This window comes from Lotus japonicus, chromosome 2 (assembly GCF_012489685.1).
Source record: "Lotus japonicus ecotype B-129 chromosome 2, LjGifu_v1.2".
In the NCBI taxonomy this organism is placed as follows: Eukaryota; Viridiplantae; Streptophyta; class Magnoliopsida; order Fabales; family Fabaceae; genus Lotus; species Lotus japonicus.
This window is the reverse complement of record NC_080042.1, coordinates 90,696,952-90,714,022: the sequence shown is the minus strand read 5'-3', so window position 1 is coordinate 90,714,022 and position 17,071 is coordinate 90,696,952. Positions and strand designations below refer to the sequence as shown.

At 34.9% G+C, this 17,071-nt stretch overlaps 2 protein-coding genes across 3 annotated transcripts; one reads left to right on the top strand and one right to left on the bottom strand.

Annotated features, from left to right (window-relative positions):
• Positions 1–6,529: 6,529 nt before the first annotated feature.
• LOC130740926 (ADP-ribosylation factor-like protein 8a) lies at positions 6,530–9,543 on the bottom strand. Its single transcript, XM_057593653.1, has 6 exons — positions 9,361–9,543; positions 8,596–8,677; positions 8,295–8,327; positions 8,059–8,180; positions 7,010–7,171; positions 6,530–6,870 (listed from the first exon to the last, which is right to left on the bottom strand). Exons 1-6 carry the CDS (start codon positions 9,396–9,398, stop codon positions 6,753–6,755), a joined length of 555 nt encoding a protein of 184 aa, XP_057449636.1. The 5' UTR covers positions 9,399–9,543; the 3' UTR covers positions 6,530–6,752.
• A 4,133-nt stretch (positions 9,544–13,676) lies between these two features.
• LOC130735855 (uncharacterized) lies at positions 13,677–16,507 on the top strand. Of its 2 annotated transcripts, none has more exons than XM_057587731.1 (9): positions 13,677–13,990; positions 14,121–14,305; positions 14,443–14,718; positions 14,817–14,875; positions 14,967–15,003; positions 15,112–15,183; positions 15,285–15,435; positions 15,559–15,726; positions 15,880–16,507. In XM_057587731.1, exons 1-9 carry the CDS (start codon positions 13,820–13,822, stop codon positions 16,228–16,230), a joined length of 1,470 nt encoding a protein of 489 aa, XP_057443714.1. In that variant the 5' UTR covers positions 13,677–13,819; the 3' UTR covers positions 16,231–16,507. The 2 variants fall into 2 exon arrangements, with proteins under 2 accessions (XP_057443714.1, XP_057443715.1); XM_057587732.1 differs by having other exon boundaries at positions 13,852–13,990; positions 14,137–14,305.
• The last annotated feature ends 564 nt before the right edge of the window (positions 16,508–17,071 follow it).

The following is a 17,071-nucleotide window of genomic DNA, read 5'->3' as shown; positions in this document are numbered from 1 at the left end:
ATTATGTGAATTTTTTTTTACTTCTTATAAAAAAGACCGGAGGTAGTATTCAAATTATCTCAAAGTGAAATAATCTAAATTTCGAAAAAAGCAAAAGTCTGTCAAAGGAGACAAACAGATTTCAAATGACTACCTATTTGAACATGAACACACCTGGTCAATAGAAAATATTAATCAACAACATATACAGAATGGTGTATTTACAACCAGATATCAATTTAACATGCGAAACATAGAAAAGAAGTTAAGAGGGAGAGATGAGAGAACACTTTTAGGTTGCAAAGTTAATGAACAGTAACATGAATCACACCATTAGAGAAACAAATTGAACATAAAGCTTATTTTGATTTAATTGATAGCAGCTAATTACAATATAGTATTCAAATTATTCCTAAAGTGGAATAATCTAAATTTCGGGTTAGACACTACCACTCTCAGCTAGAGACCTTCACTACTACTCTCAGTTGGAAATTTAGGGAAAGTCAACCTAGAGAGGACGATGTCTTCCGTGGGTCAGTTAAAAACTGACTCACGGTGATACACTTGGAAATTTTTATTGTAATGACAATAATACCCTTAACTTATTTATTTTTTGGACAATAATATCCTCATCTTCTCCACCTCTTCTCTGGCATTGTTCTTCACCCACACACAGCATAGCTCCTTCAAAATCAAATATCTGGTCTGCCCTCACCCACATAGCTCCTGAGAAAAAATCCATAGTTGCAACCTCTTCACCCTCACAAGTATAAAACTCAATTTCCCCACAAAAATTTGAAGAAAAAACCATGGTAAGCTTCGGCGGGAGAAGCCTACAAAACCCAAAACGTAATTGGAAAGTTGCCGGAGCACTATCAAGACAGAAACAGAAAGAGAGGGAGATGCAGTATCAGAGATCAATCAAGATCCGACCCCACAAATATCCACCGAGTTTCCTCCATAAAGGACCAACCTTTCCATGGCGGGGAGCAAAGTATCGATCAGACAGGGAGATGCAGTGGTGTTGCATAAATGGTGTTGTAATGGTTGGGAGAGAGTTGCAGACCAAGGATTCGATGGAAAGCTTGAAGCTTTTCTTTTAGATCTGTCAAAGCTCCTACCGCCGCCGCGCCGTTCTACAGAGGGACACGACGTCGGAGAGGGACTGCCAGAGGTGGAGACGCTTCGACATCACGCCGACGACCTCGAAGGCCAAAACGACGACTAGTTTGAGGGTCGTGCGGTGGTTCTGTGGCTTTGGTGGTCGGTGGATTCAGTGAAGTGAGGGTTTGGGGATAAGGATGTTTCAGTAATTTTACATCTTTAATCTTAACCGTTGAATTTAAAATAATATATCTAATGGTGAATTTTAAACTGTATCACGGTGATTCACTTTTCAAGTGTCACACCAAAGCCAAAACCCCTAGAGACCTAGAAACTACTACTTTTCAGATTGGTGAAACATGCTACTGCCCTCAGATAAGATTGATACTACAACTCCCTTGAATCTCATTGTTGCTTGAGCTTGTTCCCACAATCTGCAAAATAAATCAAAACGAAATGATAATCAGAATCCATCCAAGAAATGAAAGGCAAAAGAGTGCGAAATTAATTAAAACTAACCAAGCTCTCTTGTAGGGGTGATCCTTCCGGTAGGGATTTCAAAGCCTCCAAATCCCGGCATAAGTGTTTCATCTGCTTCTGGTACTTGTCCTTCTATTCCTAGTGCTTCATCTGCTTCTGGTGGTTCTTCTCCTCCTAGTGCTTCATCTGCTGGTTCTTCTCCTCTTAGTGCTTCGTGTGTTGCTTGATGAATAGGATCAATGCCTACATCTTGAAGGATTTGGGGGATGTTAATCAACACACACCCAATGGCGATGAACCCCAAGCGGGCTGCATACTTGTGCACAATATCAGTTCTTCGAGTAAGGTCAATAAATTTGCCGGCAAAAGAAAAGGAGATTGAAAGCAATGTTGCCGCCACAGCCTCTGCAAATGGTGAGGCATAGAAGTGACTTGCAACCATAATCCCCATGGCTAAAATAGTTAATATCAAATTATAGTAGCCATTTAAGTAACTAGCAACATTGATTGCGGCTTCCACAGAGGCATCTGATGTGGTTTTGGCTTCTAGAACCGATAGATTCGAAATGGCAATTATTTGCAGGAAACTGTTTAAGCAATAGAAGTATGTGTAAGCACATCTCTGATAGAGGGGATTGCTATCTGGAAATTGGTTTTGAGCAGTAAAACTGTGGTCCATCCACAAAAACTGAGTGCGGAGAAACCGAGCAACCCAAATGTCACATAAGAACCTATTACCCGGTTGAACTTGATCATGATTTCACTTGCTACAGAAAACGCCATGGCAGAGACTAACAAGGGAATGTCAGTGCCGATATATGCTTTAGCAGGGGGGTTCATCTTTTCTTTTTCTGAGAGAGGTTAATCTGAGCGAGTGAGTTCAAGTTTAGAAAGGGAGAAGCAAAATCAACGCATGACTGAGAGTGAGGTGAAGGTGGTTAATCTGAATCGGAGAAAGAGAAAGAGAGTTGAAGCTTAGAAAGGGGGAAGCAAACTCAACGCATTTTCTGCATGCTTAAGAATGGGATTCAGTTAAAATTAGACAGCTGTCCTTTTATTACCACTATCAAAACTCAAAAGTAAGGAAAATTAAGCCATAGAGAGTCTGGGAGCCACGCGCCATCAATCCAGTTTTTGTTTTTAATTTACTAATGACATGACATTTGCGTGCTCTCCATTCTTCTAAAAACTAAAATAACGAGGTGGTGCATCATCACGCTACTACAATATTTTTTTTTATAAGCCAAAATTGCATTCAACTAGTATAAGGAGTGCTAATCTGAATATAGAGAAGAGGAACTAGTCAAAGAAAGACTAGAACTCACAAGAGTACAAAAAGTAAATTACAAAATACAAATTACACATAGCCATGCTTTCAGAACCAGTAGCCTAACACAAAAATACTATTGTCTACCCCAAACAGAATTCTCATTCCTAAAAGTAAGAAAAGAGGCAAGATGGTACAAGATTACCATTCACCTGATTGGTATAAGTATCACTAGCCACCCACTTTGTCCCTCTTAATTGTCCAAGGCGTTGTAACAAATTTATTAGTCCACCCTTTACTGGTTTTTTACTGTATAATTCCACACCAGTATCAATGAAATTGCGAGCTTCTTCCTTATAATGATAGAATGCAAGCCCGCGGGTTTTGCTTCCATTTAAACCAAGAATATGTAAAACCCTCCACTTTTACCCTCAACCACTCCCAAGCTCTAGTTGTAGCCACCAAAGTAGATATCACCCCTAACCACTCAAAGCACTCATACCATATGTGATTTGTAGCATTACACAGAAGAAATAGATGGGTCGATGACTCCTCCTGCAACCCGCATAAGGGGCATAAGGATTCGTCCACAGTCGAAATAACATGCCTTCTGCGAAGGTTGTTATTCTATCTTTCAGCAACCTCCAAGCAAAAGCTCTAACATTGGAAGGGCCCGGTATTGACCAAACCAGTTTGAAAACAGATTCAGTTTCAGCTTCCTTCAAGTTTTGTGCCTGCAAAAACAAATAAGAAGAGTTAACTAAATAAATTCCTTCCCCACTGCCCCATGTTTTTAACACATTCGTGTTTCTGAGTTGAGAGGTTATACAGTCTATGATATCTGAGTTCCAAAGAGCCAGTTCCAAGCCAGTTTTCCCCCCAAAATTTAGTAGCATCCCCTCAAACACAGTCTTTTGCAAACCAGATTCAAACCAGTTCAACCCCTCACTCATGCAGGTAGTCTGTATATCTCTCCACCACGGGGATTCGCCATATTTTCTACAATATGATTCAAAATTGCTACACATTCAAACAATTGATGCATGATTCAAAATTGCTTCATATTCATCAATGTGATGTGGTGTGAATAAAAAATGTGATGTGGTGTGAATGAATAAATAAAACTCTCACCCCGGCCCTCATAAATAATAAATAAATAAATACAAAGAGAAGATATGCAGTTTGGTTTCAAATGTGCATATTCCTGGACCTCCACTCTAAACCCTATATATACAATAGCTCATAGTCTATCGATCTCTCATTTTGAGGGTGTCAATCACCCATCTACGTTTGCTGACACACATCAAAAACCTTACTTCATTTTGTGAATGAAGGAAACAAGGGGGAAATAAGGGCGGTTGGAAGAAGATCATTAATAGCGTGATCCAAGCTCAAGTATATTGGTGGATGGGAAGGACTAGCCAATTGTTTACAAGACTTTGATAAGATAGAGAAGAATTCATCAAATGAATCGTTGAGTGGTCAATCCACCTCCCTATTTCTGCATCGACCTGTTCGTTGAAGAAGACCCCAACTAGACAATAGTGATGAGAGAGAGAAGGTTTACAAAAATAATAATATCACGATTAACTTTTTTGTAACAAGATTAACTTAACTACCCATAATAAAAATGTTTTATAGGAGATGAGAATAGGGTTATTTTGTAAAATGATGTTTGAATGTTAACTTACTTCTACTAAAAAATAAGTCAGAGTAAGTCTTAGAAAAGTGACACTCTTTTATGATTTTTGTCAATATTATCACACTCTTTTACGTTAGTGGTTGATTTTAATGATGCATGTTTAATTTGGTTTTATTAAGATCTTGATCCAAATATTGTGTATTGAACAACAAAAATTGTTTAGTAAACTAGTTTCATTATAATGTGGGTGTACCCGACTTAAAATGATTTCTTCATTTCAAAGTTACTTGTATTTTTTTCTTGACCTAAGTATTTTCATAGTTGGTAAGCGTGAGACTAATCTATCGTCTCATGGTCAAGCGGTAGGGAACTGATAAATAATTTTTTCTTATTCAAAAAGATAGAGAATTGAATCTATGAAATGCGTAACCATAACCGTAACCGTAACGCTAACCCCTCGATGAAAGATACATGTTTAACAAAAAAATCTTATCTGTTAAATTCAGTTTAATTTCTTTTTATAATCATCGTACATGAAGTTGCATATTTTATACTATACTATTTTCGAAACCAAAAAGTGACAACTCCGACAAGTATCACCCTCCTCATTCTATGCCTTTCTTCATAAGCTTTCCTCTCATACTATAACTAATATAGTTACCCATGTCGTAGTACAGGGGCATAATTTTGAATATGTTAAAAGTTGTGTTGGCAGGTGTAAATATTGGGGGAATAAGAGTAAATATAAACTCACTACTAATATATGATATCTTTAAACAATTAGGATTAAATTACAAATAATAAACTTTATGAGTTTTTATATATGTTCAAATCTCATTAGCGATTTTGTGTTCAAAAAATATAATCAATTTACTCCAATAAGACCATTTTAAAACGAATTCAGCATTAATAATATGAGTTCTGATCCTCTCTGGTCATTGTTCTCTCCATTCCTTTCTTGCAAGATTTCCAACTGTCGGGACGACTCCCCAACTTCAACCTATTGACAAAATGGCGACATTGAGTACCTTGTCTTCATTTATTAATTCGAATCGTTTGATATATCTAAAGAACAAGATTTTTTCCAAAGAGAAGATGGAGAGGCATTTGCTGGAGAGGATCTAAATCCCGTCAATTTAAGCATCAAACTATTTTTTAAAAGATAAGTATGAAACTAAAGCTATGTATATTATTAATTTAATTTAAAAGTATCAAAATCTCAATCCATAATTAGAAAATATGCCACGACTCACTTTAGCATGACAAGATATAATTTAGGATGTTGTTTGGTTTTTTAATTGGTATTTATTTATTTAAAGAGATGTTTGTTTCAAGGGATCTCAAAATATTCTAAAAAATGTGCGGTTAGAAATGTAATATTTTCAGTTTGATACCAGTTTTACATAATTTATTCTTGGGCATGATGAAATTCTAGGCATGTAACTTTCTCAGATTCTCTCAGTAACCCTTCCTTCCACTGCATAATTTTTCATATTTATATATTCTTTTAACTAAATAATTTTTAAAAACATTCTTGAGAAAAAAAAAAATATATATATATATACACACACAAAATATATTTTTCATTTTACTTTCTAGTAATGAGATTCATGTAAAACACAATTCCTAAGAATATTATTCTAAAAATAAAAAATAAAAAACCTCCTAAGGGTTAAGAAAACAATGGTTGTGATGATTCCGCATCTTTTTTTTTTTTTGTGAAATGCCTCCTAAAAAGATGCTCTTCGACATTTTGATCTAACGCATTTACCATCTGGAAATAAGAAAATGACACAATGATCCCACTTGGATAAGAACTAGGATCAAATATTGGAGTGTATATCACTAAGAAATGCAGTAAATAAGCTCCAACGAGTATTTTGGGCCCCAAATAGGCTCAATGGCAGCGGAAAGAAGTCAGCTGCAATAATGCATGTTTGGCAGATGGAATTTACTGAAGGCACGCTGCTGATCATTCCAAAGAAACAATATCTGATCTATTTTACAATGCCAAAACAATCATGTCCTCTTGCAAATGCTGTGAAAACTCAATCATATAGCTAAACCGATAATACACAATAATTTACTCATAAAGTAACCTTGACATGTATGGCATCCCGTTTAATTCCCTATCATTCAAAAATAAGAACATTACCAAACATATAGGGAGGGGGAAGAATAAATCAATCGACCAAGTTAGACACGCTAAAGCCTGTAGTAAATCCACAAATGCGTCACTGAGAAGATATTACACAAGAGTTCAATGCAGAAACTAGGTTCTCAGCTCTTTGATTTGGAATGCTTCACAAGCCAATCAATAACGGAGTCAATGTTGGTCGAGTTTTTGCATGAGATCATGAAGCAGCAAACTTCTCTGTCAGTAATTGACTTCAGATCCCTGCACAAGAGAGAGCACTTTTCAGCACTAAGGTAATATGAAGGTAAAAGATATAAAAAAATTAAGAAACTGTTACACTGAAATAATTTCATTCTGGAACTTTCTAGGGTTAGATTAATAAAAGTGACATTTATCTTACATTTGATCGGTCAATGCTTGTTTGGAGAGAGCCCCTGGTTTGTCAATCTTGTTCCCCAACACCAACAAAGGGATACCACTCAATGATGGTTTGCTCAGCAAATCATGAAGTTCACTTCTTGATATGCTAAGGTTATCTGGATCAGCAGCATCAACAACATATCTGCAGGAAAGATCAGATTATGAGAGCTTGCTAAGTTTTATGAATTCATGTATTAAACTAATGATTACTAACTTACGGTGCAAATGTGAAAGGACTCAAAGGAGATAAGGCATCAATGAGAAATATAAGTATGTGGTTCAACTAACATGTGCACTAGATCTAAGAGGCAGAGAATACTCGACAGCATCACAATTCTACCCAGAAAAAGTGAAATCTGCTTTGAAATCTAACCAACCAAGAATTTTCAGAAGGAGGCAGCCCTAAATCATAGAGTGATTGTTTCAATTTTTTACCCCTTAAACCACAAAACATTGAAGGATAATCATGGATGTGCATAGTTTTGACTTTTGAGAAGCTATAATATACTGACTTCCTTATCATTTGAACTGTTTTAATCATTATACTCAATGTTATGACTCATTTTCCTGTGTAATCAACTTGTACAGGAAAATTCAAATATCTCTACACTTTTTCAAGTGATAAGGAGGAATTTTTGTAATATACAAATACACCAGGAAAGAGCTCTTTACTCAGGCATCTATAAGCCAAGCTGTTCTGATCACTGCCATTGATCAAGAAGAACTTTGTTTGGGCTAGTAGTAGTTAAAATTAAACAGGGTATAACCCAGTGGTAATGAAACAACTATGTACTTAGACCAGCAAGAACATATACATATATGAGTTCAAGCTCTATCAGTATCAGTCTATGCATGTACAAATGAGCAGCTCCTATAAGAACATATGCAGATTGCAAAGAGAGAGAGAGAGAGAGAGAGAGAGAGAGAGAGAGAGAGAGAGAGAGAGAGAGAGAGAGAGAGAGAGAGAGAGAGAGAGAGGAAAAAGAAGAACATTTATAGTCAGAAGAAAGTAAGAAGTTTGTTCCATACACAATAGCAGAAACCGCACGACAGTAACGTTCCCACATGCTGCGGAACCTAGGTTGCCCTCCAAGATCCCATAACTTAATTGTAACATTGCCTTTTGTTACTTTCCTCATATTGAATCCCACCTGGAAGCAGATAACAAAAAATTGATCTGAATATTATTGCCCTTGATGGATAGAAAACTTCCCAAAATTGAATACAGAAAAAGGTGATAAAAGTATTTGTTTAACAGAACTTACAGTGGGAATCATATCCTCGCTATATCCACCAGTCTAGAAACAACAGGTTAAAAGAAAACCGTTAGTGGATTAGCCCCAAAGTATAAGTTAAACAATAATGGGAAATGATTATTGTAACTAAAAATGTTAGATTACGAAACATCCTGATAATTCTCCAAATCAAATCGGTTTTTGTTATTAAGTTCCGACTTTTTCTCCGCTTGCGACACATGTTATTCTTGTGAGTTTGTAATAAATACCATCCCTCAACAATAATTTGCTAAAGAGAAAGTCAACAACAATACATGATTATTGTACTTACAGCAACAACATTTACAAGGGAAGTCTTTCCAGCATTCTGAAGTCCTATGAGCGATAACTCCATTTCCTGCTTGAAGAAAAGGCTGCAACCAAATTCAAAAAACACAGTAAGCTCATGTTTTGAAGAAAATAGCCCACATAGCTAGTTAGCTCAGAACATAATCACACATAAACCATATCTATAAAATTCAACTTCCTCATGATACTTAAAACTGATTTCCTTTGTTAAAATAGAGGAAGCAGGTTCAGCACAATCAAAAGCCATTCATAAAAGACTAATGCCAATTTGCGCGAGTGAGAACGAAAAGATTCTCATTAGGTGATTTCTTCCTCTCTCAATTACCACCACTTTAATTCTAACAAAGCAGCTCCTATCACTAATCCAAAATTTGGAATATAAAAACTTTAGAAATCAAACTAAGTAGGAATCCTATCGAAGGTGCGAGAATTAACCACAAATCGCGACTCACAAATAGATAAAACCTTCAAAAAAACAAATCATTACGAATAAATGCACGAAAACTGTAGAATTAAAAAAAAAAATCCCCTATCCGGCAGAAAATTGAAATTCCATACAGAATAGACATTTCAATTTCCAAACCATCTACAGTACTCAAATCGAAGACGGAAAATCAAAGTAGTAATAATAATAATAATAGCATAGAATTACCAGAACCTGTTTCTCTAGAAATCAAAAAAGGGCTATGAATGAGAGAAATACAGAAATCAATTGAAGATAAGGAAAGTGAAAGCGAGAAAAGCGTACCTGCGAAGCCAATTGAGAAAAGCTTCCCATAATCCCATTGCTGCTGCTGCTTCTTGATCACGAAAGAAATCAGAGAGAAAGAGAAAGATCTAGCTAGGTCTCCTTCACGCACCTTTCTTTCTTCCCTCCCTTCTTCCCACTATTCACACCAATCATTCATATCATATCACATATCAAATTAAATTAAATAAATAACAAATCAAATTTTACTAATTTTTTTTTATCTAATCTTGGTTTTTGAAATTTAGTGAGAGATCCAACGGCTGTGGATAATTCATGGAATCGTATCCGTCAAGTGTGGTGGGTCCCACAAGCATGGCTCTCATTATCTTTATTTAGATTAGATGGGCCTTTGGTGGATTGCCACGAATGGTTCATAGCTGGTCCAGACGAGATTGGTGGAGATTTTCCTCCACGCGCAGTTGTGATGCGTGGTAAACACGAGACAATAGTATGGTTTCGGCGGCGGCGCGTGTGATGAGGTGTGTGAGTGAAGGGGACCCTCTCCGACATTGAAATTATGAATAACCAATCAAAGCAGGTTGAAAGTATGCCATGTGTGAGCTGGACATTAGTTACAAGTTCATGTTCAACAGTTACAAAAAGTTTTTTTTTTGATCTTATGGATGTATAGAACAACTATTTAAGTACATAATTCATTAGATTTATAAAAATAATTTATGATGGCACTTACAATTATATGCTTATTTGCGTTGGTCGGTCTGGCAATTGTGTTGTGAATTATTTAGTAAAGAAATCAAGCTCTTTTTCACGATTAGTTTAGGTAGAAGAAGTGTCGTCAGGTGCTCTCGCGTTTGTTCACCATGATATGTAGATGTATCTTTGCCTCCTTATTGTTTTATGAGTGAAGTCTCTTTAAAAAAATATATATATAAGCTTATTATGTTATGTTACCTGCTTTCCAAGGTTGGTCTGAGTTGAATTTGAGTTGTTGCAGTGTTGGAAGACTCCAAGCTCCGATGGTGCCAACGATAATGGTGAGTTTTTTTTATAAGCAGTGATTGATGAGTATTATTGAAAGAATATGATGGAAAAGGTGTGTAACACTAGAGTGCTTTCGGTAGTCTTATTTATAACTTTATAAGTGAAAGGGTGGCATGGTGGTCATATGCTCTCTGTTAGATAGTCCAAGATATTAAGGAACAAATTTACTAGGATTCTTTTCATTATCCCTTACAATTTAACTAGTTTCAATTATCATTAATTTACATTAGATAAAAATTCAAATTAAATATATATATAGGTTTATCTTTTGATTTTTTTTAAATAAAGATTTTTTTTAAAGTGATTTTTTTTTAAATAAAGATATATCCTAAGATAAACGTTTATAAAATGCAAGAGAAAATAAAAAGCTGAGTGGTGGTTGTGGAAGTTGGTTGAAAGAGAAAGATAGAGAGGAAAAGAAAATGAAAAGCGAATGACGAGAAGTAATTAAAAAAAAATAGTAGGATAAAAATGATATGAAAAATCAACATGGCTGACCATGCGAGCACCACATCACTTATTATTATTTGAATTAAAACGTTGTCAAGAACCAAAAGACATACAAAAATTTCTATGGGCCTTTTTAAAATTTGACTCAAATGAAATATCTTAAAACTTAAAAAAGTGTAAGACTTTAGTTTAGTTTTTAAAGGTCATAAAACTTTCAATATTGGGATGCAATATACTCCATATATATAATTAAATGGTAAATAAACATTGTACAACATCAAAAAAAAAAAAAACAATTCTATCATAAGTTCAAAAGGCTTATTCTTGTCTATGTCTATGGCCGGAGTTAAACTCATTCATATTTTTAAAAAAGAAAGCAGTTTCCCATACCGGGTGTTTATGATTGATATGGTGAGGGTTGGTCAGTTAATTAGTTATTTTTATTATGTTCAATTAAAAAGAAGTCTCTATCCTATTTTTTTTAGGGATGGAAGATTCAAAAGTTGTCAAGTTATTAGAACATAGTATGAAAGGCATACACACAAATAAACTTAATATGATGGAAATTTAAAGTACTCTTCATATGAGGTTGTTGTTTATTCTAGTTGCAACACTCATTCTAGCCAGTATTTATTCGCACTTCAAATAACATGTGATATACATGTTGGCGAGCAAAAAGTTTTGAATCAAAAAGTTTACATGTTGTTTTATATTCGTGATAGAAAAGTTATTGCTCTAAGAGTTTCGTATGAAAGATGCTCAATAGTAATGTTCAGTGCAATGTAAGACATTTACATTTGAACTTCCTTCCAGTGACACTGTTCAAGACGCTCATGCGCCTCCTGGACCCCAAGAACAATTTCCCAATGGTCGATGATGCCCATGCACATGGGCGAAGCTTGGTTGGTCCACGGCTGCCAGTGCCGGGGCAGCCCGTCTAACTCGGGCAGCAGCTGCTTAAAGGCATTGGGTTTGTTGCGGTGGCAAGCCTCCGCAAGCTCCGCCGTGAGAAACCCCTTCTTGCAACGTAGTTGAAGTTCTTCTCCTCTTCCACGGTAGCCTCTTTCTTGTTTTGTTTCTTCTTCAGCTCCAGAGCTTTCGCTTTAGCTTTCTCTTGTTGCTCGTGGCGGTCCCGCTCTGCTCTTGTTTCGAAGTCGGGGCGGCACTTGCTGCAACTCCAGGCCCTCATCGTGACCCTTTGGCCAGGAGGAACCCGCCGGTGAGGCGGGTCCTCCGGTGGTTCCTCTGAGATGTTGAACCCGGCTATACTAAATAAATATTAATTATACTAAAAACTTGAATTCACTAACATCAATTTTCATAACTCAAAAACATAATCTAATCTCTTTATATTATTAGTTTTATTAAACATATGATAAATATGCATTTAACATTGTGAATTTTATAATGTATATATGTATGTACACGTGTATATAGATGAAACCATAAAAATTTAGTAACAACGGTGAAAATTTAACATACAAACAATGAATTGAAAGAGGCAAATTTTTATAAACCATGTTTTAATCTGTATATATATGTAGTAATCATGCATTTTATGCTTGTAGTAAACATGCATTATATGTTTGTTAGAAATGTTTTGAATAACTATTTGTAAACATGAGAAATCTATGTTAGAACATATTCTATGCATGTGCTCATTTATTTTAAAATTATTTTTATAGAATAATTATTAATAATTATAGTTGAGGTTAAATAATTATAATTTCATATTTAATAATAATAAATATTTATTTATTTATTCATAAAAGGTTAGATATGGTAAATTAATTTTAGGGTTTTATTTTATATTTTGGGATAATTTTTTACTAATATATCAAAGCATTTTTTTGAATGCAGCAGCTAAAAAGTGAACTTAGAAAAAAGTGAGGTAGAAAAAATGATATAATTCAAGCCAAAGTGAGGTAGAAAAAAGTGAACTAGACCCTATATGAACTCATTTGAATTTATCTTATATCATACACGTTTATGAAAGTGCTTGTGAGAACTTATGTCAGTGGCAGACGACCTACCTATAAGTTGTATTATAAGCAATAGCTTATGAATTTTACGCTTATTTATAACTTATTTTCGGATTATTTTCATAAATTTCTCAAATAAGTTTAAAATAAACGCTTATAAGCGCTTAATCTATTTTCTCAAGCGCACCCTAAGGTGTTGCGTTGGGTTCCCCTTTAAATAAAAGTATATATAAAACCAATTTTTGTTTATTCATTTTGTTTTCTGAACTTCAAAAGCAAAGATTATAGAAAAGGAAAATACTTTTTAGCCTAGTATTGGTTCATTCACACTTCACTTTCTTTTTCATCTCATTTTCATTCATATTTTTCTTCCTATGTCTTTCTTCTGTTTCTATCCTATTTTTCATTCCTTTTTTTTCCTCTTCCTTTTCATTAAATGTAGGTGTGTATCAAGTATCAAGGAAGCATTATTCTTTTAGCCACCCCATTTCCACCTTTATCAAGTGACATATATGAATATAAGAGAAATAAGTGAGAGATTAGATAAGTTATGTAATAAGGAAAAAATGAGTGATGTGATAAGAAAAAAATAAAAAAATAAAATAGAAAAGTGAGTGAAAAATAGAATGTAAAAGAAGGTAAGTGTAGTGAATATAAAAAAGAGGAGTGAAAATAGAGATAAGTCAGATAACAGAAGATGGAAGCATAAAGCTTGAGAAGAAAGACACACGGATACAGGGAATGAGGCAGAGCATGGAGTGAACAGCACAACTAAAAAAATGGTCAATTACTTAGATTTGACGAACCAACAATTTCGGCCCCTGATTCGTTACCTCCATCTCTAACATAACCATTTGTCCTTCCTTCAAAAGAATTCCCACAAAACCATGCCACAAGCTATTCTTACCTTACCTAGTAAGTCACACTCTCACTCAAAAAGTTCTCATTATTTTGTCACAACACCAAATGTTGTCTTTTCTCCTTCACCAAAAAATTAAACCAGAGATAAATCTATCTCTGCCATGCTCATCTCAACCAATAACCGTTTGTTTTTCCTTCCTTTGTTGTTCTTCTTGTTCTTGTTAGCGTCAGGGTCCCCTGTTCCTGGAAGGAGCTTCAAGAGACCAGATCCTCTGCGACATTTCAAAAACTACAATGGAGATTTCGATGTTCGGAACAAGCATTACCTAGCTGTGAGCCGTTTTTCAACTCCAACCCATTTTTTCCCTTCAATCTTTGGACCTGAAAAACACATAACATGCATGATCATCAATATCAATATCATATACATGCATATTGAGATAGGTTTCTGATCCTTTTCAGTCTGCGGCATTTACAGGAGTCCATGGATACGCATTTGCGGCGGTTTGGTTGTTATGTGGGTTGTGTTTGGGCATTTTCACCATGGTGAAGTGTCAAAGAGGTGGCTTCACTTCATCAGCAACACGTTTGGACCATTACTACATCCACATTTTCTTACTCCTTCTCATCTTCACCTTGCTTGCCATGTAAGTACAAATTAAAAGATTTCTCTGTATATTAATTTTAGCACGTACAGTAGTATCTAGTAAAAATATGGTTATGAGTTGGTGAACCAGATAAAATTGATGAAGCTTTAATTGAAACAATTGGGTATGTATGACAGAGTTGCTTCAGGTTTTGTCCTGGCCACGAGTCAGAGGACCCTGCAAAGGACTGAAAAACTGAAAGAAACTGTGGTGGGTATAGGAGATGATGCACTTGGAACCATAGGAAGAATTATGAAAACAACGAAACAAATGCAGTACCTTCTGCTTCCATATAATCCACAGATATCTGCAACTTTGGATTCCACCACTGAAGATCTAAGAAGCAACTCCCGCGTGATACGTCGTTTTATTGACAGAAGTGGAAAATCATTCGACAAGGCCACTCATACTTCGTATGAATCTTTGAATAACTTCAAGTTTTTGCTAATTGTGTGTTCTTACTTTCTCATTGAATTTAATTTGTTGATTTCATGCTTTTAATGTGTCATAGGTACGTAGCACATTTAGTTGTTCTAACTATCAACTTAGTGACATTGATTGCAGCACTGAGTAAGCACTTTCCTTCCTTAAAAATCTGGTTGAGATTATATATCTTAATTGCTTTAATTAATGGTGTGCCTACTTGCCTGTTTTGACTCAGTTCTGATGCTGCTGCATTGGCGTCCTGGATTTATAATGTAAGATGAAGTATCATTTGCAAAGTTATCTTAATCTAAGGATAGAGTCAGCAGCAATGTTCTGTATATTGTTGTGACTAACTTTATTCAACATTTGTTTCATTTCAGCATAATTTTATTCTTTTGGATCCTAACAAGCCTGTGCTGGTTTTTGACTGGTTTTGATTTTTTCCTTCACACGTGAGTAAACAAATTGTTCATACTTGAGTGAAGTTATAAATGGATTGAAGTTCTTGAATCATTTTTTCAAGTGTCATCACGTTATGTAATTGCTCATACAGTTTTGCAGATGATGCATGTTCTGCTTTTGAGGACTTTGAAAAAAATCCACAAAACAGTAGCTTAGGTTCGATGCTGCCTTGCATTAATGACACTTTCTCAGGGAAACTGATAGCTCAAATTGGCAATACAATCCACAGTTTCATAGTTGAGGTAGAAATTCCGATTGCCACATTCATTCATAGGGAAGTGCACAAAAAAGTGGACTCTTTCTTTCTGTATCAGCCTTATGTTATGTTCTAATTAATCTAACATAATGGTTTTTTTCTGCCTCAGCTGAACTCTAACATGTCAATGATTTATCGGCTCCTAGGAGTGGGTGAAGAAAATGAAGAATTAATGGGAATCATGAAGGTTTGTGACCCTTTCTCCGCGGCACCGAATTTCAGCTACATTCCACATAGTTGCTCTCAGGATGCAATTCGGATTGGCGATGTACCAAAAGTAAGTCTTCACTTAAATCAAACTAGAATTTGGGTATGTTTGGAAAATTTTCCATAACTGATTCATACGTCAGAATCAATTTTGGGAGTAACTTCTAGGTTTTATGATTAATTTGGAAGAAAGAGAAGTTTATTAAACCACGTTTGGCTATAGATTCTTGCAAGGTTCACTTGTCACCAAGAGGACACAACAAAAGAATGCAGAAGAATGGGGAGATTTCTGCCAGAGTCCTCATACAACATGGCTCACGCTTATAGTAGATCAATCCAGGATCTGCTTGATATATATCCAGACTTGCAAAGACTATCAAAATGCAACATTGTGAAGAACAAGGTTCATGAAATTGTGTTGCATCAATGCAGGCCAATGAGAATTTCAACAAGCATGTTGTGGGCATCTATGATGTCCCTCTCCATTATTATGGTATTCTTGGTATTGACCTGGGTGGCAGAGGCTATTCGATGCTGGGAAAAACCAATCTCTACATGTTTTCATACTCCCTGATATATATATTTGTTTTAACTACATACTCCCTGATGATATAGATAGGGAATTGTATTTGATTTGTATACAAATTTAAAATGTAGAAAAGCAAAGGAAGCTACTGTAATTAGAGGGAGGGAGGGGGATTATACCTGTTTTCCATTTTTTTCCTCTGATTGTTTTCCAATTTCAGTCTGACAAATAACAGGGAAAATAACACTCCAAGTAGGTCGTAAGACAAAATTGGAGGAGAATGTACATAAATAAATAAATTGTTTTTTAAGTGTGAATATTTCATTTTTTCCTGAAAACTTGAGTAGTCCGTAGGTTATATACTTACATTGCACAAGGGCTTATTATCTTATTAACTATGAGGGGTCATATTTAAAATCATACTTTCCGGCCTCATTTTAATATGTTATATTTTGAAATAAGGGGTTGATCATCCTATTAGCTATGGTAGGTCATATAATTTTGTCATTATTTAATTTGTTAGTATTCGGGTTTAAAAGCTTCCTATGTTTCATCATTTTAATATGTTATTTGAATAATACAAATTTTAATAAATAGACATAATTCATTTTTTTGGTACATTTTAAAAAAGGATAAAAGAAACAAATAGACATAATTCAATAATTGACGATTGGTATATATATATATATTTTTTAGTAAATTTCAAAAAAGGATAAAATAAACAAATAATTCAATAATAAATAGACATAATTCAATAATTTTTTTTTTGAAAATGACATAATTCAATAATTGACTATTGGTATATTTTTTATTTTTTTAAGTAAATTTCAAAAAAGGATAAAAGAAACAAATATGATTAATACCTTTAATTTCCATCTTCAAGGAAATT

Excerpts from the sequence above, each read along its gene's own strand:
- LOC130740926 (XM_057593653.1), bottom strand. The coding sequence starts at position 9,398 with ATGGGATTATGGGAAGCTTTTCTCAATTGGCTTCGCAG. Across the intron at positions 7,172-8,058 it reads CGTGCGGTTTCTGCTATTGT|ATATGTTGTTGATGCTGCTG; the intron begins GTATGGAACAAA and ends TCTTTCCTGCAG. Across the intron at positions 6,871-7,009 it reads CAAGCATTGACCGATCAAAT|GGATCTGAAGTCAATTACTG; the intron begins GTAAGATAAATG and ends TCTCTTGTGCAG.
- LOC130735855 (XM_057587731.1), top strand. The coding sequence starts at position 13,820 with ATGCTCATCTCAACCAATAACCGTTTGTTTTTCCTTCCTTTGTTGTTC. Across the intron at positions 14,719-14,816 it reads GACAAGGCCACTCATACTTC|GTACGTAGCACATTTAGTTG; the intron begins GTATGAATCTTT and ends AATGTGTCATAG. Across the intron at positions 15,004-15,111 it reads TGGCGTCCTGGATTTATAAT|CATAATTTTATTCTTTTGGA; the intron begins GTAAGATGAAGT and ends GTTTCATTTCAG.